This window comes from Moschus berezovskii, chromosome 15 (assembly GCF_049115385.1).
Source record: "Moschus berezovskii isolate FMDL1 chromosome 15, NW_MosBer_1.0, whole genome shotgun sequence".
In the NCBI taxonomy this organism is placed as follows: Eukaryota; Metazoa; Chordata; class Mammalia; order Artiodactyla; family Moschidae; genus Moschus; species Moschus berezovskii.
This window is the reverse complement of record NC_142474.1, coordinates 78,371,134-78,392,405: the sequence shown is the minus strand read 5'-3', so window position 1 is coordinate 78,392,405 and position 21,272 is coordinate 78,371,134. Positions and strand designations below refer to the sequence as shown.

General features: G+C 52.9%; 1 protein-coding gene across 2 annotated transcripts in view; it reads left to right on the top strand.

The window, feature by feature from the left end:
* The window catches only part of JAG1 (jagged canonical Notch ligand 1), a 34,018-nt gene extending 23,647 nt beyond the window's left edge, over window positions 1-10,371 (top strand). Inside the window, exons 10-26 of one of the 2 annotated variants that reach the window (XM_088844305.1) lie at window positions 110-223; window positions 635-681; window positions 1,005-1,178; window positions 1,673-1,772; window positions 2,634-2,798; window positions 3,273-3,386; window positions 3,851-3,964; window positions 4,046-4,159; window positions 4,294-4,410; window positions 4,876-4,903; window positions 5,342-5,427; window positions 7,017-7,130; window positions 7,771-7,880; window positions 7,967-8,200; window positions 8,409-8,540; window positions 8,939-9,089; window positions 9,779-10,371. In XM_088844305.1, coding sequence (XP_088700431.1) covers window positions 110-223; window positions 635-681; window positions 1,005-1,178; window positions 1,673-1,772; window positions 2,634-2,798; window positions 3,273-3,386; window positions 3,851-3,964; window positions 4,046-4,159; window positions 4,294-4,410; window positions 4,876-4,903; window positions 5,342-5,427; window positions 7,017-7,130; window positions 7,771-7,880; window positions 7,967-8,200; window positions 8,409-8,540; window positions 8,939-9,089; window positions 9,779-10,236 — 2,372 coding nt within the window. In that variant the 3' untranslated portion in view covers window positions 10,237-10,371. Of the gene's footprint in view, window positions 1-109; window positions 224-634; window positions 682-1,004; window positions 1,179-1,672; window positions 1,824-2,633; window positions 2,799-3,272; window positions 3,387-3,850; window positions 3,965-4,045; window positions 4,160-4,293; window positions 4,411-4,875; window positions 4,904-5,341; window positions 5,428-7,016; window positions 7,131-7,770; window positions 7,881-7,966; window positions 8,201-8,408; window positions 8,541-8,938; window positions 9,090-9,778 lie in introns of both variants that reach the window. The other variant, XM_055426666.2, reaches the window with a different exon arrangement.
* The last annotated feature ends 10,901 nt before the right edge of the window (window positions 10,372-21,272 follow it).

Genomic DNA, 21,272 nt, shown 5'->3' with positions numbered 1-21,272 from the left:
ATTGAAATGTCTCACTTCAGACAAACTGTTGGTGGTTTCTTTTGTGGGTGTGGGGTGGTTGGGGTGGGGGTAGAACCCCATTTCTCACTGGTCATCCTCTTTCTTTCAGATGCAAATGAATGTGAGGCCAAACCTTGTGTAAATGCCAGGTCCTGCAAGAATCTGATTGCCAGCTACTACTGTGATTGCCTCCCAGGCTGGATGGGTCAAAACTGTGACATAAGTGAGTGAGGCTCTCAGCACTTTGATTTTCATGACGCCAGGGTGTTGAAGGTGTTGGCCAGCTATATATAGTCAGGCTCCAGGTTTAAGACTTGAGGAGAAGAAGGAAAACCTTATAGAGGGAATGTTTTTGGAGAGGGAGTGTTCGGTGAAAACATACTTTTTATCAGGCTCATTAGCCGGTAAAACAGTGGTACATTGATAAGGTGGTTAAAACAATGATGTGAAGTTCAGTAGCTCAGTCTGGAAGAATTAGGGAGTGTTCCCACCCAGTAATAACCTTATCTCACGGGAAGCACACAGGAAATCTGATTGGAGGTTTTTAATCTGTCCTGAGAGGAGCAGGCTTTTCAATTAAGCCCAATTTCAGTGTAAATTGCCCCTCTGATGTGATGGCTTGTTTATTTTTTAGATATTAATGACTGCGTCGGCCAGTGTCAGAATGATGCCTCCTGTCGGGTATGTAAATCTTTGCTTCAGTCAAAACCTTACTGATTGACAACAAGCCTTAAGATTGATGGGACCCCGGGAAAGCTCTGTCCCTGGGGGATTTTAATCTGCAGATGAAAAGTGAGGCTCTGGATGCTTCACCCGGGCTCATGTTAAACCCCCAGCCTCCCTCCCGGGAATCATCTTGACGGCAGGCGCATAGCAATTCCTCTCTCACGTTTGGAGAGGCGTGGCCTGTCTTTCAGTGAATCAGCTGAACCACCGAAGCCCCGTGTTCGTGCAGCACCGAGAAAAAAATGCATGTGTTTCTCCCCCTCCTTCTCCTCCTCCAGGATTTGGTTAACGGTTATCGCTGTATCTGTCCACCTGGCTATGCAGGTGATCACTGTGAGACAGACATCGACGAGTGTGCCAGCAACCCCTGTCTCAACGGGGGTCACTGTCAGAACGAAATCAACAGATTCCAGTGTCTGTGTCCCACTGGTTTCTCTGGAAACCTCTGTCAGGTGAGCCAGGCTGGAGCGCGGATGGCCAGGTTTTCACAGACATCTCGCCCTCTCCCTCCATCCCCCGACACTGTCTGGAGTCTCCTCTTGACTAGGGATCTCTGCGAGATAAGCCGTGAAAGGAGAATGATGAGTGATTGTCTTTTTCACTGGAGGATAATTGCTTGTGCGACGTTGTGTCGGCGTCTGCCATACAACAGTGTGAATCAGCCATAAGGACACACATGTCCTCTCCCTCCTGATCCTCCCTCCTGCCCCCGACCAGCCTGTCAGTTTCTTTTTGTCAGTTTCATCCCAGAGCCAGCGCTTTCCCACTCTGCCCTGTTTTTTCAAATGCTTACCTGGACAGTGTCTAGGACATAGCTATAAATCCTGCTGCGTGTCCTCCTGACGGAAGCAGCTGGAAGGGTCACATTCCGGGGGCCGCTGCCCCAGAGGAGTCATAATCACGCCTTTGTTTTACTTTGTTCCCTGCCCGGTCCCTGGTCCCACAGCTGGACATCGACTATTGTGAGCCCAATCCCTGCCAGAATGGTGCCCAGTGCTACAACCGCGCCAGCGACTATTTCTGCAAGTGTCCTGAGGACTATGAAGGCAAGAACTGCTCCCACCTTAAAGACCACTGTCGCACCACCCCCTGTGAAGGTACCACCCGCCCCGCTGAACGCTGGCTCCTCTGCGAGGCTCCTCCTCCTCTCTGGCCATTTGTCACTGCTCTGGGACACTCGAGGGGAGTGTAGATTGATAGCCCCTTTGGAGGGAAGCCAGAACACGTGGAAACAATCTACCCAGGCCGCCAGTGGGAGGGCCATGCCTGCATGTAGCCTGGGGAGAGAAGGAAATTCATTTAGCATCCCGTCCTGGGACGGGCTGGTCTGCAAGCCAAGGCTTTCCCAGGGGCACCCACTTCAGCAGAGCCTTCTGCCTTGGTGGTCTCTGCACCAGCAGGTACAAGAGCCTCAGGCCACGTGTGGTCCAGGGCATTTAGAGAGCGATTGAGGCAAGTAGAAATCCTGACTTGCCTAACTCTAATTCACTTAGCTGTTAACTAGCGCCTGTGGCTGTGTGAGCTGGCTTAGCCCATGGGTTCTGTAAGTCCATCCTGCAGCTGTGTGTGTGCCAGTGAGTGGAGGGGAAAGCCATTGCTCCTCGTCAACCAGCTTCCAGCAGAATTGGCGGATGTAGCAGGAAGGGTGGGCAGGGCCTGCATGCATGAGCTGCTCGGCTCCACAGGGAGAAAATGCCTCAAAAAACCCACAACTCTCCTCTGCGTAAGTGTCGGCTTTGCCGAGCACAGTGCACGCAGCACATGGCCATCTTGGCCCCTGAGGTGCCTTGTGGCTTCTTACCCTCAGCAGCCAAGGGCAGTTGCCTCTGGGAGAGCAGGCGGCCTGGGTCCTGGGTTCGGGAACACCGGGACCCTGGCGGGGCGCTGAGCCCGGGTCTGTCTTGCAGTGATTGACAGCTGCACAGTGGCCATGGCCTCCAATGACACGCCGGAAGGGGTGCGCTACATTTCCTCCAATGTCTGCGGCCCTCACGGGAAGTGCAAGAGTCAGTCGGGAGGCAAGTTCACCTGTGACTGTAACAAAGGCTTCACTGGAACGTACTGCCATGAAAGTAAGACCACGCGGTGTCAGGGCTGGGGGGCGAGCGCCCCACCCTGCCTGGCCTAGCCGTGGGGCGGGGGTGGGGCCTGGGTCCTTTTAGGCGAGACCAGCCCAGGGGTGCCGTCTGGGATCCAAGACCAAGGTGGTGCTTAACTGAGATCACTGGTGCCTCTGGGGTCTCCAGCACATTTGTTTCAGAAGGTTCTGAAACCTTTGTAGATAGGATGGTCCGCCTTCCATAGCAGTTTCCTCCTGACTCTCACTGAGGAGCTTCGTGTGAGGATGTTCAGTAGAATGGACAGGTTGCCCTTTGGAGGCCCCTGCTTCCCCAGCTGCCTGTCAGCTTCCAGGACGGTCCTGATGGAGTTCAGGGTGGCGGTGTCAGGCGGCTCTTCTGGGGAGGGGCTGGGAAGTCCCAGGAGAACGCTGGCGGTGGTGTCGCTTGTCCTGCATTCACCCGGCTCTGTGTCCCCGCCTTCCGCAGACATTAACGACTGCGAGAGCAACCCCTGTAGAAACGGCGGCACCTGCATTGACGGCGTCAACTCCTACGCGTGCATCTGCAGCGGCGGCTGGGAGGGGGCCCACTGCGAGACCAGTGCGTCGGGCTCCCTGGGCAGGCAGCGCTGGGGGGGTGCAGAGGCCGCCTTGCAGGCCTTTCCTTTTAGTGAGAATGTCTGGAAGCAAGGCTCCAGCAACTCCTGCCCTGGGACGGGCGAGCCTGTGTGCTCTCAGCATTTGGTGGTGCTCGTGCCAGCCCATGGGAGGGTGCTTCTGCAGAGACGCTTTGAGAATTAGCCCCTGGAATTAGGATGCTTGACATCCCGGCTTACAAAGAAAGGGGTCATCCTTTCTGCCCATCCTGACTTTAACTTCCATGACTTGTCCTGGGCTCCTTTATTCCTGGGAAAGGCTGACCCTGCTTAAGTCCCGGGTTGGCTGTGCTAGTTTTTGAACTGGGAGTGGAAAAGGGGGTGAAGGTGGAGAGACACGCCTCTTACACGTCTTGGGGCGTTGGAGGGCCTGGGAGCGTCTTCAGCCGGGTGTCTGCTCTCACCGCAGACATTAACGACTGCAGCCAGAACCCCTGCCACAACGGAGGCTCCTGTCGCGACCTGGTCAGTGACTTTTACTGCGACTGTAAAAACGGGTGGAAAGGCAAGACGTGCCACTCACGTAAGTGGTGGCCGGTGGGGACCCTGGCCTGTGTGCGGGGGTGGGGGGCCGGCCCGGGCTCACGCCGGGCTCCTCTTCCAGGTGACAGCCAGTGTGATGAGGCCACGTGCAATAATGGAGGCACCTGCTACGACCAGGGGGACACTTTCAAGTGCGTGTGCCCTGGAGGCTGGGAGGGCACCACTTGTAACATAGGTACGTCCTTCCCCGCGGGTGCAGCGCGAGCCGGTCACCGAGAGCCTGGGACCGCTCTCCGGGGCGTCCGTGCTGTCCCTCGCGAGGTCTCTGGAGCCTCAGGGAGCGTGCTCTTGTCTGCTCTTGTCTCGCAGCCCGGAACAGCAGCTGCCTGCCCAGCCCCTGCCACAACGGGGGCACCTGCGTGGTCAACGGCGAGTCCTTCACATGTGTCTGCAAGGAAGGCTGGGAGGGGCCCATCTGCACGCAGAGTGAGAGTCCCCCCAACCCCGAGCTTTGCGAGGGCCCGTCCTGACCCCCGGAGGCTGGCGATTGAAGCCAGAAGCAGAGCTGTGTCATGGCTCCATGCGCATCACCTGGGCCTGTTCTAAGACCTCGATGGCAGGCAGCCCTGCCCCCGGGCATGAGAAAGTCACTCATGAGATAAGTGGACACAGATGGTGGCTAGGTTCCCGGCCCTGGTCTGACCAGGAGCCATTCTCACAGCCCCCTGCCCAGCCTGCCCGGGGCCTCTTCCTGTGTACGAGTGTCCCACGGTGACTGCAGCAAAGTGTGATGTGGGCCTGGTTCCAATTGAGCAGAGGTCTTAAGCTCCTTCTGCTGGTGTTAATGACAGCCTTATCATTTGGGTATCGTGGAAATCACTGGTGTTTCCACTTAAGGCTAAGAAGGCTTCACTGTTAAGTTTTTGAAATTTTTTTTTTTCCACTTTGCAGACACCAATGACTGCAGTCCTCATCCCTGGTAAGCATGGCGCCCTGTTAGGCAGGCACTTGTTGGCTGTGACAGGTGTGGGCTTCTCCCGGGCCTCTTGTGTAAAATCCGGCTTCTGATTCAGGAGGGCTGGGGGTTGTTGCAGATTCCTTCTTTCCGACAAGCTCCCAGGCAGGGCCCATCACGCTAGTCCGTGGGCCACACTGGAGTCAGATGGTGTGCGCATTTAGAGCAGTGATGCTGCTCAGACTTGGCCATACACAGGCATCAGCGGAGGGGGTTTAGTGCCTGGGACGGGACTGAGCTCCTGCAACCAGGAACTGTGAACTGGAAGCTCTGGGGGTGGGACCCAGGCACTGGTGCGTGTGGGCAGGGCTGAGAGCTGCCCATCGTACCCAGTGTAGGGCCACCTTTGGCGGGGGTGTGGCAGACAGGGAGGTGGTAACCAAGGGGCCTTTGCTCTCGCAGTTACAACAGTGGCACGTGTGTGGATGGCGAGAACTGGTACCGCTGTGAATGCGCCCCCGGCTTCGCTGGGCCCGACTGCAGAATAAGTAAGGAGAACCTCTGACTGCTTTCTCCCCGCCCTGCCCCTTCGTCCAGGAGTTTTCATCTCTACAGCTGTTTATGGCCATGGTTCTAAGTAGCCCTGACAAGTAATCTCCTGCTTCCAGCTGGGAATAAGATGCCCCTGGCTGGACTCTCCCTCCCACGTGCCTGCTGGCCCTTCCCTGGGGCGCACAGCCCCCCTTGTTCCTGGAGAGAGAGCCTTGGCCACAGCATCTGATGGTTAATCTACTCTGAGGCTCTAAGCGAAGTGTGTGCTTCTCCCTGTGATAACATGAAGTGATGGGCAAGGATGCACAGCTCAGCCACAGGAAGGACTGGGGCTGTGGTTTCCAAGGCTTGATCAGGCCCCACTGAAGTGATTCAAACAGAATGAAGTCAGGAAATACAGTTTTTAGGAAGTTTACAGTTTATCTGGAGCCTTTTTCCTACGTTTTTACATGCCCTTTTGCCCCGCCCCCTGCCGCCCAAATGACAGATCATTTGTGCTTCTTTGTGTGTGTTCTTATCCCTCAATAATTATCTGAAGTTTTACGGGTCCTTCTTGAGGTCCCCAAGTCTGGATCTTCAAGAACTACTGGGGTGGGGAGAAGAAAAGGGAAAGTGAAGTAACTCAGTGACCAACTCTGTGACCCCATGGACTGCAGCCCACCAGGCCCCTCCATCCATGGGATTCTCCAGGCAGGAATACTGGAGTGGGTTGCCATGCCCTCCTCCAGGGGATCTCCCAACTCAGGATCTTCCTGGGTCTTCCTGACCCAGGAATCGAACCCGGGTATTCCGCACCGCAGGCAGACTCTGCCGTCTGAGCCACCAGAGGCTCCACTGGGGGGGAACTTTGTGTCTATTTCATGTTTCTGAATCAAGGATTGGCAGATTATGGCCTGGGGCCCAAATCTGACCCACTGTCTGTTTTTGTAAGTAAAGTTTTATTGACCACAGCCACACTCTTGTCTACATACTGTCAAGGGTTGCTTTCATGCTGCAAGAGTTGAGCAGTTGTGACAGAGACCATGTGGCCTGCAAAGCCTAAGATACTTGCTAGCTGACCCTTTTCAAGATCTTTGCCGGCCTTTGTTCTCTAAATTACACTATCAGAGAAAGTGAAGTGAAGTGAAGTTGATCAGTCGTGTCCGACTCTTTGTGACCCCATGGACTGTAGCCTACCAGACTCCTCTGTCCATGGGATTTTCCAGGCAACAGTACTGGAGTGGATTGCCATTTCCTTCTCCAGGGGATCTTCCCAACCCAGGGATTGAACCCGGGTCTTCCACATTTTAGACAGATGCTTTACCATCTGAGCCACCAGGGAAGTCCAGAGAGAAGGAGCAGTTAATAAAAAATTGCTGTTTCCCCGAAATTCTCAGCAATTAGAAGTCAGGCTAGTGGTGACCCTTGGGTGGAGGTGACCAGAGACTTTGGGAGTACTGATGATCTGTTTCTTCATTTGGGTGCTGGTCATGTGATGAAAATGCACTCAGCCTATACTTAGGCCTACAGATCCTGTCTGTGTGTTTTATCAGAAAAGCATTGGTGCCTCCCATTGGATCCTAAACTTGAACTCCATTTCTCCTAGACATCAACGAATGCCAGTCTTCACCTTGTGCCTTCGGGGCGACCTGTGTGGATGAGATCAATGGTTACCGCTGTATCTGCCCCCCAGGGCACAGCGGTGCCAAATGCCAGGAAGGTATGTGGGCCAGGTCCGGCTGCCGTGGGTCCCCTGGGCTGAGCGGGCATTGCAGCCATCTTTCCAACTGTTCGTGTGTGGATGTTGTGCTCAGGGAGAGAACACAGAGGGCCCAGCCGCTGGAGACCCCCAGGAACGGAAAACCTGAGGGTCCTTTGAAAATAGAGTCGCTGTTAGTTTTAGCCAGCTTTTGTCACCATTATGCTCTGTAACAACCCTCCCCAACCTCTGTGCCTACAGCAAGCAGTTGTGATGCTCGTGGGCACACAGGGCAAGCAAAGTGATGGATGCCTCACGCTGGGCACCCAGTTCTGTGTGCCACCCCACCCTTTTTGGGCCTGCACTATGCCCAGGGTGTATCCTTTCCCTGGCAGATGGCAGGCTCTCAAGGGGCCGAGCTAACTCTCAGGGGGAGACTCTGCTCACTCCTGTCCCTGGACGCTGCACTGACCACAGCTGGCTGCGTGGCCAGGTGCAGGGCCCGCTGTGGGGGGAGGAACGCTTGCCCACTGGGAGCAGCTGCGTTGTAACGGGGCAAAGGGCGACGGGCGTCAGCATCTCCTGCTGGGCAGGGAGGGAAGAATCAGGAGGACGGCCCCCAGAAAGGGCAGCTCCTGCCACTCACGGGTCTCCACCTCAGTTTCAGGGAGGTCATGCGTCACCATGGGGAGCATAATACCTGATGGGGCCAAGTGGGATGCCGACTGCAACGCCTGCCAGTGCCTGGACGGGAGGGTCGCCTGCTCCAAGGTAGGTGCGGCCTGGCCACCCGCGTCCCAGGGCTGCGCGGACCGCTGCCGGGCACCTCCTGAGCCGCGCTCTGTCTGTCTCTGCAGGTATGGTGTGGCCCCCGCCCTTGCTCACTGCACAGAGGGCACAGCGAGTGCCCCAGTGGGCAGAGCTGCGTGCCCATCCTGGACACCCAGTGCTTCGTGCGCCCCTGCACCGGGGTGGGTGAGTGCCGGTCCTCAAGCCTCCAGCCCATGAAGACCAAGTGCGCATCCGACCCCTACTACCAGGACAACTGCGCCAACATCACGTTCACCTTCAACAAGGAGATGATGTCACCGGTATGGAACACTTCTGGCTGGCTCTGGAGAGGTGGGGTGTGTCCGCGTGCCCTAAAGCAGAGACATCAAGAGCTCGGATCTCTTCCTTGGCCTGGATTCTTGTCCTTCACCAAAGCTCGGCTTGCACGCAGCCTCCCTTTCAAGTAAATAGCAGTCTTTTCTTGTTCCGCTCCCTTACACACGTGTGGATTTTAAAATATCATTCTAGGGTCTCACCACAGAGCATATTTGCAGCGAACTACGGAATTTGAATATTTTGAAGAATGTTTCTGCCGAATATTCGATTTACATAGCTTGCGAGCCTTCCCCTTCTGCAAACAATGAAATACACGTGACCATTGTGAGTATGAGACCCATTCACGCCTAGTCATTTCATTGGACGTAGCCCACAAAGCTCACTTACCTAGTATCCAGATGAGCAGATACATGGAAGGAGAGCTTGATGTACGTGTGTGTGAGCTCAGTCGTGTCTGACTCTTTGCAATGCCATGGACCATAGCGCACCAGGCTCCTCTGTCCATAGGATTTCCTAGGCAGGAATAGTGGAGTGGGTTGTCATTCCCTTCTCCAGGAGATCTTCCCAGCCCAGAAACCCCCAGCTGGGTCCTCCCGCATTGTAGACAGGTTCTTTCCCATCTGAGCCACCAGGGAATGGCATACATGTATGGTCAAATAATTTTGAGTAAAAGTGACTGGTGAGTGACCCTGACCCCCGGGGTCTGATGCTTCCTTTTCCAGTCTGCTGAAGACATCCGGGATGATGGAAACCCTATCAAGGAGATCACCGACAAAATCATAGATCTTGTCAGTAAACGTGACGGGAACAGCTCGCTGATTGCTGCCGTTGCGGAAGTGAGAGTTCAGAGGCGTCCTCTGAAGAGCAGAACAGGTAGGTGGTGGTGTAGGGGTCCCTTTCTGTGGGACTCATCAATAAGACCAGCACAACCCGCAACCAGGGAAACCCCCAGGCGGGAAGTTTCCTCCCAGTTCCCTGTTCAAGGACCCTCATTTTTAACTAGCGAGAAGGCAGAGGCCGGCTGACGTGACAGGCTCCCACGGCTGTGAGCAGAGGCCGCTTGTGTTGTCCTCCGCCTGAGGGCTGCCTCTGGCTGCCGGGCACTGTGCCGGCAGAGCCTTGCCTTCCCCTGAGCACGCGTCTTCGTGGAGTCTGCTTGTGCTCCGGGGCTGGGGAACAGCCCATCCTAAGAGCAGCTTTGATGAACGGCTCAGCGGCGCTGCAGGAAAGTGGGAGTCCCCCGGGGATCCCTGGAGCATCACTGTGCTATAGCTGGCACGGGACCCCCGGGGGCGTTGGAACCATGCGTCCCCGGGCCCTCTTTCTGATGATTCTGAGAACCACTCACTCCTCATGCGCTGCTTCAGTAGCCAGACTCCCCAGCCCTGGCCCAGACACCTCTCGCCACACGGAGGTGGGCACCCGTATGGGCTGCCGTTTGGTCTGGCCTCTCCAGGGAGCCCGGCAGGGTCTCTGAGGACGCCCGGGGGACGCTGCGGGTGGGGCGGCGCCGGGGCTGCGCTGTGGTTCACCGGGCTCCGCGCCGCCGCCCCGCCCTGCAGATTTCCTGGTGCCGCTGCTGAGCTCGGTGCTGACCGTGGCCTGGCTCTGCTGCCTGGTGACCGCCTTCTACTGGTGCGTGCGCAAGCGCCGGAAGCCGGGCAGCCACGCGCGCGCCGCCGCCGAAGACGGCACCACCAACAACGTGCGCGAGCAGCTCAACCAGATTAAGAACCCCATCGAGAAGCACGGGGCCAACACGGTCCCCATCAAGGACTACGAGAGCAAGAACTCCAAAATGTCCAAAATAAGGACACACAACTCGGAGGTGGAGGAGGACGACATGGACAAGCACCAGCAGAAGGCGCGCTTCGCCAAGCAGGCCACGTACACGCTGGTCGACCGCGAGGAGAAGCCGCCGCACGGCACACCGGCCAGACTCCCCACCTGGACAGACAAACAGGACAACAGAGACCTGGAGAGCGCGCAGAGCCTGAACCGCATGGAGTACATCGTATAGCAGGCGGGCGGCGCCGCCCCGGGCTCCCGGGCTCCCGCTCCTGCCGCGGCCCTGCCTGTCGCGTCCCGGCCCCCGCTGTCCTGGACGTAGAGTCCCGTGTTAATTTAAGTTCTGACAAGCTGGCTCACACTGGCAGTGGTAGTTTCTGTGGTTGGCTGGGTGGCACCGCACCGCGCAGCTATGCAAACACCGGGCCCCCGCCCCCCGCCTGCCCGCACCCCCGGGTCAGGCTCCCAGGAGAACACCCAGCTTCCATTTCTGCCAGATGTCCCGATGGTGATGCAGTCTTAGGATCATAGTTTTTATTTATATTTATTGACTCTTGAGTTGTTTTTGTATATTGGTTTTATGATGACGTCCAAGTAGTTCTGTTTTTGAAAAGTGCCTTTGCAGCTCAGAACCACAGCAACTATCACAAATGAGTTTATTATTTATTTTTTTTTTATTGTATTTTGTTGTTGTTGTTGGGGGAGGGGGGACTTTGATGTCAGCAGTTGCTGGTAAAATGAAGAATTTAAAGAGGAAAAATGTGTCAAAAGTAGAATTTTGTATAGTTATGTAAATAATTTTTTATTAATCACTGTGTATATTTGATTTATTAACTTAATAATCAAGAGCCTTAAGACATCATTCCTTTTTATTTATATGTATGTGTTTAGAACTGAAGGTTTTTGATAGCGTTGTAAGCGTATGGCTTTATTTTTTTGAACCTATTTTCTTATTACGTGTTGCCTATAAGCCAAAATTAAGGTGTTTGAAAATAGTTTAAGACAATAGGATGGCCTTTCGTGCCTGGAATACTGGTGGAATTTTTTTTTTTTTTTGTACGACGTCAGATATTTAAAACCCCGACTGAGGCAGTTTGAGAATTAGTCTAGAACAGGTTTTTTTTTTTTTAGACTTGAAGAGAGACAGGCAGATGATCTGCTGCCTAGCAGTTTAAGGGAACAAGGTGAGCTATGACTAAACATAGCCAAAACGTGAGTGGTTGAAGATCAATAAAAATATCAAATTAATTGTGTGAAGTTGGAAGCACACCAATCTTATTTTGTAAACTCTGATTTCTTTTCACCATTCGTTTTGTAAGACTGATTTGATTTTTTTATCTACTGCATTTAGGGAGTATTCTAATAAGCTAGTTGAATACTTGAACCATAAAATGTCCAGTAAGATCACTGTTTAGATTTGCCATAGAGTCCACTGCCTGCCTTAAGTGAGGAAATCAAAATGCTATGATGAAGTTTAAGTTCAAAAAGGCTTATTCAAACCTGATTTTGTTAGTTCACCATTGAGACCGTGAAGATCCTTTGTGTTGTCCTCTTAGTGTTATACGAACATAAACATGCATCTTTGTGTTGTTCCTGGCAGTACATTTTGAAAAGTCATATTTATTAAATTTTTTGTATGAAAACATGGACCAGTGTGGCCTCTTCTGAGCTTACATAGTTCTGCCCAGCTGTGCCTCTGCCGCTGGCCTGGGTCTGTCTGGTGACCGGGATGCGAGAAGCAGGCTGTACTCCTCGGGGGCCCAGAGCAGGAACGGCAAGCCTTTTCAGCCGTCACCTTCATCTTAAGTTCTTGAAACCCCTCCCAGAGAGGCTGCTGTGAAGCTGGAGCTGTGAGAGCCCCATCTTGGGGGCCTTGATGCCCTTGTTATTCGACATCGAGTGTGAATACTGCTTGAATAAACACCACTGGATTAATGGCCTGCAGTGTGGACGTGAATTGTTTTGAGCAACTTTGGGGCGATGTCCACCTCAGTCAGAGGGTTTTAAATAGCTTAGAATTGGTGCTGGGGGATTAGGAGGGAGGCAGGATGCTTTCTCTTCTCTGGCTACTTGGATGAATAGGACTGTCCTGGCGTCACTGCGGACCATACCCTGGAGGCTTTGTGCATGCTCCTGCCTCTAGGCTGGCCTCCGGGAGGTGGTGATGTCAGGCTCCGGGGGTGAGGGCCCATCTCCCTGCTCATCACCTTGCTCCCGGGGGTGAGCCAGCGCCGGTCTCCCTCTTGGTCAGCCCTGGGAGCTGGCACTGGGCCGTCCCGCCCGTGACGGGCAGGAGAGCCGTGACTGTCACTTGCAGCTGCTGGCCGAGGGCAACAGGCATGCCCGCATGGTGTCGGGGGAGCTCTGCTTCTGGCACCTCTGCGTGGAGGGTGAGCCGCCAGTGACGGGCTCGTGGACAGCTTCCAGCAGCTTCGGGAGCTGCCAGGAGTGCCCTCCTCTACGCAGGAAGCCCCAGCTTGCCCTCCTCCCAGCCGCGGCTCTCCGGCTGTGCACCCCATCCAGTTTTCGTGGTGCACGTCCGGCTGAAGCAGCAGGCTGAGCGGAGGAAAAGCCACGCGGATGTTGATCTTGCTTCCTTCTTGGGACCCTTCTCTTTCTACCAGGTTAGGAGCTGTGTCCCAGCGGGTGTCGTGGTTAAGAACGGATGGCAGGTTGAGGCGTCCCTGTTTCTTTCTTGTGCATGGTCGGGGGCGGGGACGGAGTTCTGGCTCATGGGGGAGGCGGCGCCAAGGACAAGCACCAAGACAAGCCTGGTACCCGACGGCTCCCTGTCCTGGCGTGGCTCTTTGCGGGGTGGGGTCAGAGGGAGGAGCAGACCGACCAGCAGGACCAATCTGAATTCCAACACTACCTTGCTCTGGTGGTTTGTAAACTTGGATTCTGCAGGACTCCCAAATTACCTGGGTAGTTGCCAGATGCTTGTGTGCCAAGAAAAAAGTTTGATGAGTCTCTGCAGTTCTTTGTTCTAAGAGATGAGTGATCTTGAGATTGTTATTTCAAGGAGCCATCTACGCAGGACATGCTGGGTGGTGGAAAGGAGAAGACAGGCTCCTCTGGACATGGTTCAAAGCCAGGACCTTGGTTGTTAAGGGCGGTTGTCACCTTTCTTGAGATAGCAGGCATCCTGCACTGGAGTCCTTGTTGTCCTGGGGGCAGGAAAGTGCAAGAGAAGAGCCCCAGAACCTTCCCTCTCCCCCACCATGGAAAGCTCTGTGCCCTGTATAATCAGGCCCTGGAAGATGAAGAATTTCCCGATCAGAAACGTGATGAACTAGAATTCCAACATTAGTACATATATACCATGAAACTCCAGGAAAACAGCAGCTCAAAGCTGGTCGCTTTAGGATGGGAAACTGTCCTAGGATTCTAGAAGTATCTGTACAATGTAGACTTAGAACAGAAAAGGGAGTATAGCTTGACTAAAAGAGCCTGGGTGATGAGCAGAGAAGCAGAACTTGCAAAGGCGTTTCTCTTAAATGCAGAACCCCAGGCCTGGCCCCTGACTTGCAAGCGCGGGGCCTGGGAACCTACAGTTTTCAGCAAGCTGTCCCCTCCTCCCCCCACCCTCCCCAGCTTAGGTATGGCAGATTTTGAAAACAGCTTCACCAAAGTATTCAAGCTCTTCCGTTAATTACAAGGTTTTTCCTCCTTGTTAAACTGAATTAAGCAGTCTGGAAGCCAGTTTGTTGCTCAATTGCCACCTGACATCATTTTTAAGTAAATCAATTACACTACCCCTTGAGCAAGTTGTGGTGTAAGCGCTTCATTTTATTGGCTGATCTGAGAGGTCAGTGAGTCAAAGTTAACTTATTTGGTAATCTTTCTTAGGTAGCAAACAGTCCAAGGAATCAGCCTGTGGGTTTGCCACATTTCCGAACGGCATACACCTGTCGACCCCAAGGTGAGCGAGTGTGTGGTGAACAACCAGCTGCTTTTAAAGAAAAAATACAAAACTCCCGCTGGCCTGCAGAGGTTTGCAGCTCAGGCTGAGGGAGGTTCCAGCACTTCCGCTTCCATGGCGGCTGGCTTTCTTGCCTCTGCTGGGAATGAGAAGCAGGAGTCAGAGGTTCCGGGGCTGGGAAGACACACCAGCGGTGGGTTATGGGAAGCCTCCTTCTGCTAATGTGTATTTATACTTTGTAAGCTCTGATTCATCTGAGCGTTGAAACAGAAATCTGCTTCCTGAGGTTCTGTTTTTAAATAGATAGTTTGCAAAAACAACAATTATTTTTCTTAACATTTTTTTTCCATCCCACAAGCAGCTAAACATCCCGACTCAGGCTATGTCAGGCTCCAACTATGCCAACAGACATCTTGGTTATCAGAAGTAGAAGGGTGCCCCAGGGCAGTTCCGTGGGGTTCTGGCCCCAGAAGTCTTAAAAACAGAGTTCAGAAACCATTAGGGCAATCATGTTGCGTCACTTTAAGTCCATGAAATATTCCTGGGTCTATTTAAGAATAAAGAACTTCCCCTTGTGAACAACTAACTGCCTTCCAGTGGTGGTTAAGGACAAGTGGGGGTGATGGTTGCAGGGCTTGGATGCCACCACCTGGCACAGAAGGGCCTGCACACAGTGTGGCACCCTCTGAGACGGTGTCACGAGGGTGCGGCTCCCCCGCTTTGGACATAAATTCTACCTGTATTACTTGCTCTTGCATGCCAGGCACAGGCTCCTGGCTTAGACTGCGTTTCTTTCAAGTCCTGGGCAGCTTTTACAAGTCTTAAATTATGTATCATTATGCATGGGTCCAGTATTAACCTGTGATAGGCAAGTTGGGGAAATTAACTTGGCGAGTAAAGGCTCTAAGATCCAATAAGAACCTTGAATGGAGTCCTGCCCACTGTCCTACCCCCACCCCACCCCCCAACGCCTCCCCTTCCACTCTCCACATCAGGGCACCCAGGAGCTGAATTACCCAGAGAGCAAAAGCAGATGCCAGCAACAGCTTTTTTTTTTTTTTTTTTAAAGGGACCCTCTCCTGGCAGGGACAGTGGGGCTCCTCCTCCATCCCAGGGGAACACGAGCTGGCAGCTGGCTTCCTAATGACAGGTCCACACCCAGACCGGTTGGCCCCTGCTCTGTTTTCCACCTGAAGGGGGAAAAGCTGCTTTACTTCAGCCTTTCTCAGAGAAGTGCAGCTGAAAAGCCTTCAAGGGAGACTCACCGGATATTAACACACTCGGAGACCTTCCCAAGCAAAGGCTCCGCCCTTCCTTACCTTCCCAGGTGGGAAAACTGGGACCTAGAGGGGATCGGGACCCATTCCAGGTCATGTCGAGGTAGCAAGAATTAGGGTGAGAGCCTGGGGCTCCTGCCAGCTGCGTTGCTGTGTTTTCAGCGTCTTCTGGGGATTTGTCAGGTTTATCTCCAGAACCTGCCCTTGATGTGACTGTCAAAGAAGCGGACTTGGGAAGTGAGCAAGGCACAGGAGGCCACCACACAGTCACTGTGACCATCGAGCTTTGCATCTCCAGACTCCGCCTAGAAACTGGCAGCTTTATGACCCCACGAACAATGCACATTCCCCAAACCAAAAGCAGACACGGCCCGCTCCTTTGGAGGCGAGTCCCTTGTTTTTGGCCAGCTTCGGATTTCCTTCTGCTTAACGGAATTAGAAAATGAACCGCAGGAAAAGAGGCTGAGAAAGGAAAGCAAGCGACAGGCGACAGGCGCTACAGCCCGCCCTCCCTCTGCGTTGCGCGCTGCGCGCACAGGCGCGCCTCACCCGCTTTCGAGAGGGTCCTGTTGGCGGCAGCGCGGAGGCGCGGGCGGGGTCAGCTGACGGCCACCGCAGCAGGCCTTCCCTCCCGGCCCGCCACCATGCCTGCCTCCAGGGCAGGCTATAGAGCAAACGGTCCCGAGCAGTTAAAGGACTAAACTCCCAGGCGGCTGAACGTGATGCCATCCATGGCCAGGGCCAGCACGGGCACATCTGGGGATTCCCGGAACCGCCCATGGGCACGGGTTTCCTCCATGCCTCCCCACCCGGATCCCACGGATCCCACGCTTCAACCTGCTGCTCATGCTGAGGAGGCCAGAATTACGCGCATTATGCTAAAGTTTCCCATGCGCCAAGGCACCCTCGCGGACCCATTTAGGAAAACTCCGTCCTGGAGACAGAAATGTACACCCCCCAAGTTCAGGATGATGACAGTCAGATATCTTCAGGGGTTCTCTGGCTCGGCAGGACGGTTTCTGGAAGTGTTTTTGAAAGAATCCAAGGCACCAATCAGAAAGGAAGAGCACAAATGTGAAACAGCAACAGGTTTGCACAAACTAAGGACGATGTGTCCAAGACATAAAGGAAAAGGAGTGTGGGGGTGGGGCGCTGAGCGAGACCTTCCACCTCGCTCTGCTGCGTCTATGGCTGGTATCTTTACGTTTGCTTACTGTGAGTTCTTGGTCCAACATCGGTAAAAAGGCTTGAACAGAAGGTAAACTGATGCAGTTACTATGGAAAACAGTCTGGAGGTTCCTTAAACAACTGAAAATATGATCCAGCAATCCTACTCTTGGGCATATATCTGGAAAAGATGAAAACTTGAACTGAAAAAGATACATGCACCTCAGCGTTCATAGAGGGACTTCCCTGGTGGCTCAGATGGTAAAGAAAGAATCTGCCTGCAATGTGGGAGACCTGGGTTTGATCTCTGGGTGGGAAAGATCCCCTGGAGAAGGGCATGGCAACCCACTCCAGTATTCTTGCCTGGAGAATTCCATGCACAGAGGAGTCTGGCGGGCTACAGTCCATGGGGTTGCAGAGTCCGACATGACTGAGTGACTAACACTTTCACATTCAATGTTCATCGCAGCACTACTCAGAACAGCCACGACATCTCATCTGCCACCAACAGATGAATGGATAAAGCAGATGTAATATGGAATATTATTCAGCCACAAAAAGAATGAAATATTGCCATTTGCAGCCACATGGATGGGTCTAGAGATCATCATACCAAAGTGAAGCCGGACAAAGATAAATATCATGAGATCACTTATATGTGGAATCTAAAAAATAATAACACAAATAAACTTGTTTGCAAAACAGAAACAGACTCACAGCAAGAGGAAAATATCTGTGGTTACCAAAGGCAAAAGGGGAGAGGGAGGGATAAATTATTTTAGAAGTTTGGGATTAAAGGATACATACCACTATATATGAGTTTGAGTGGACTCCAGGAGTTGGTGATGGACAGGGAGGCCTGGCATGCTGTGATTCATGGGGTCGCAGAGTCGGACATGACTGAGCAACTGAACTGAACCACTATATATAGAATAAACAATAAGGGTTTACTGTATAGCAAAGGGAACTATATTCAGTATCTTGTGATTACCTGTAAAGCAAAGCATGTGAAGCTGTACGCCTGAAACTAACACAGTTCAGTAAGTCAATTGTAAGTAGTTAAATTCAGTCAGGCCTCCACCGCGGCCTGGTTGGCCTCCTGTCACGTTCGCCTTCTCAGCTGCAGAGCCAGCCCAAGCCCTGAGTAGTCGCGGCCTGCACTCTGGAGCCACACCTCCTTGATTCCCCTGCAGCACTTTCTTCCTTGAGTCCTGGCCCCAGTATCTTCTGCCTGGGCGGTGTTAGGCTCACACCACTGTGGCTCAATAGAAGTCACTGGGCTTTGGGGTTTAAACAGGCCTGGATTCTCAGTTCTGCCACTTACTAACTCGGGAAAGTTTCCAAAATGCTCTGTGCCTCAGTTTCCCTATCTGCAAAATGGTGCTAAGAGAATGTGTGTCAGTTGGTCAGTATTCACAGAAAGGGATGGCAGCAAGAAAGAACACACTCTGTATTTCTGTAAGTCACATGAGATCAGAGTCCGTTAAAACATGAAGTCCAGCTAGATTTCAATGCCTGTCTTCATTCTCACTTTTTCTTTTAATCTTTTGGTCATACTGCACAACACCTGGGATCTTAGTTCCCAGACCAGGGATCAAAAGCCTTGCCCCTTGCCTTGGCAGCATGGCCTTCTTCTCACTTGGTGGCACTGGACCACCGAGGAAGCCCCCCACTCTCTCCTTTGAACTGCACCTGTGTTAGAGAAGAGCCAAGGGCTGTTGGATCCGGTGGTGGATGGCCCCTGGAGACTCCTAGCCCCTGGTTATTTGACCAAACACTAATCCAGGTCCTACTGTGAAAGGATTTTTTTTGACATAATTAAAGTTCCCAAATCAGTTCACCTTAAAATGCAATGATTATCCAAGTGGAGATTTAAAAGCAGGGAGTTTTCTCTGACTGATTACAGAAGTCAGAGAGATTCAAAATAGGAAAGGGATTCAGCACAAGGGGTTTCTGCATTAGGTCCTGAGAAGAGCCAGATGCTGAGCACTGCCCCCGGCCAGCCACCAGCAGACCTGTACCTGCGTCTCTGACTTGGCGAGTCATTCCTCCCATGGCGGAGCCGCCTGAGGACGCTTTTCTAGATGCCCTGGGCTCTGCCCAGGCGGGCTCCACCCTGCTCCGCAGGGTCACAGAGCAGAGGGCACTGAGAGAGGCTCACAGGCAGGCATGCGAAGGAGAATATACACAGCAGAGCAAAGCTGCTGTTTCACAAGCCCCTGTCCACAGCGGCATCATTCGGGCAAGGTCTTCCAGGCCCCTCCCGTGAGAACACATTCCCAGCTCTGGCCCTGTGTGTCCCATGGAGACTGGAGGGCGTCCTGATTGGCCACACCTCCTCCCTGACAGCAGGCACCGACAGATGGGCTGGTCTCAGTGCTCCCGGGCACCCACGGTGGGTTTGGGAACGAGCACTCCACATTCTTCTCACCAGCCGAGCCTGTGAAGGAGGAACTGAAAGGGCCTTAGGAGCCGCTGGGCCTAGAAAAATCCCCAGCCAATCCATCACCTGCTCCTCTGGAGAAGGGTCTGTCTGTCTGTCCAACCGCAGACCCAGAGGCAGGTGGAGAGACTGGCAGGCGGGGCAAGTGAGAGCTGGGGCCGTGTCCACGAGTGTGTCCGTGAGCATGTCTGTGTGTACATGTCCACTAGTTTGTGTATCCATGTGTCCACAGATGTGTGTCCAGGATCGTGTTCATGTGTCTGAGTGTGTCCATGAGTGTGACTGTGCAGATGTGTCCATGTTTTTGTGAGTTCATGACTGTGTCTGTGTGCATGTGTTCATGATCATGTCTGTATGTGTCCAAGAATGTTTGTGTCTAAGTGTGTCCATGTGTTTGTATGTCTGTGTGTCCGTGTGTATGTGTCCCCGAATGTGTCTGTACGTCTGTGTGTGTCCATGAGTGTGTGCGCATGTGTCTGAGAGAAGAGACAGCATTGGTGACAGAAGACCGGCGAGAGGGCGTGGGAGCCTGGGACCTTATTTGTAAAAGCTCTTCTGCCCTGAAGCAAGTCAAACTCCCCACTGAGGAGCTGCTTTTTCTTCCTCCCTTTTGAGCCTCGCTGCTCAGCTGACCTCTCCCCTACGGAGGTCACTGCTCCGCTCGCCCTGGGCACCTCGCCTTCTGGGACTGGATCACTGTGGAAGCCTGCAGAGCAAAGAATTCTTCAGCGCTGATTTCTGAGAGAAAAGCTGTAGTAAACCTCATGAAGCAGCCTTTTTTTTTTTTTTTAAAGAAATATATGCACATTATGGTCTTTGGCTAACTCTGGAAAAAAAAAAAAAACAGAAAGCAAACACGAAAAATGCATAGCACCAGACTCCCCTCCCACAGCCTGCTTCACCTCCTAAAATAAATCAGGCTGGGGGATGAATGAGGTTTCAAGAAATGTAAGTGAACTTAAAACACAAGGTCAGCATCTCCGTCCTAGGTAATCCTTCTGAGGATGAGAAATTCTCCTCTTTTTCCCACAGGGTTATTTCAGATGTGCTTTCTGAGCCAAATTATTTTAAAAGCGTTCTTTCTTCCACTGCCCTGCCAAATGTGAACTTGAGATTCACACGCACTTTTGAGAGCTTATTAATGATATTAATGATCGTGGATCAAAGGCAAAACCCAGACAATTACTTAGGTGCTTTAGAAACCCATCTTCTGTAGGAGGGTAACAATTTCTCAGTGCCGGCAGAGATGAAGCTGGGCTCTGACACGTCGAGCGTAAAGCGCCAGAGCTAACTAGCACAGGGGGACTTGCAGGAGGAGAGAGAACGGGTCTCTCTGTAGGAGGAAAACACACGCCTACTGGCACCTTGTCACCTAAGCCTCTTCCAGTCATTTCAAAGTAGAAACGTTTCGGTTTTCTTGGAGTGTATCTGCTTCACAACGTTGTGGTAGTTTCTGCTGTACAGCAAAGTGCACCAGCTGCAGGTACACAAGTACCCCCTTCTCTTGGGCATCCCCACCCCCACTCCCCCAGCTCGTCACAGCCCGAGCTGAGCTCCCTGTGCTGCACGTGGCTTCCCACAGCTGTCTGCCAGGCCCACTTCTGGCCTGCACAAAGCCCAGCCCTTCTTCTCAAGGATACTCACCTCTTTGCAGACCCTGCCTCTTCCAGCATCCAGTATTTAGACAAAAATTGCCACCCCTACTTTTAAACAACAGTTCTTCACTATGGCATCTCATGGGAATTTGAGGAGCTTTTTAAAACTGCCAATGTCTAGGCCAAATCTCAAGGATTCTTATTTAACTAGAAGCTACCAATGACCCACAAGTTCCTTCCAATGTGTGGCCAGTGTCCATACACTGAACCCATTTTTAAACAGAGGAGTTTTAACACATAGAGTGGTACATTTACCTCGGGTTCTACGGAGCCAGGTGTGGCACTCACTGTCAAAGGTGACTGGACAGATGAAGAAACCGAGGCCTGGGAGGTTATGTGACTTGTCTCCAAACCACAGGAACCAACTGGTGGCAAAGTACCAGGGTTCACAGCAGCAGCAGACAGGGAAGAGTGGCTTTCCTGGGTTGGCACTTGGGGCCTGTGACCGAAACACCAAGAAATGGCTTGGGTGCAGTGGCTCTCAGCGTTTCATGCACAACTATTCAGGTGTAACGTCCCAATCTGATATTGAAATGCTTCTAAACAGTTATGCATAGGATCCAAAGGGAAATACATTTACAAGCAACCAGAGAGGCCTCGTAACCTGTCATAAGAAGCAGCGCAGAGGAGCAGGCGGCCCAGGGTTTCACTCAGTGCTGCACCAGGGCTAGATGCACTTTGAAAATGGAGAGGGATCCCCTTGGGAAATGTCAAGATTCTCTGGAAAGAAGTCAAGGTCGCATACTTTAACCCCTCACTAGAGGAGTCCATCTCAGCTCACAAATGGGAGAAGTGGGAATATAG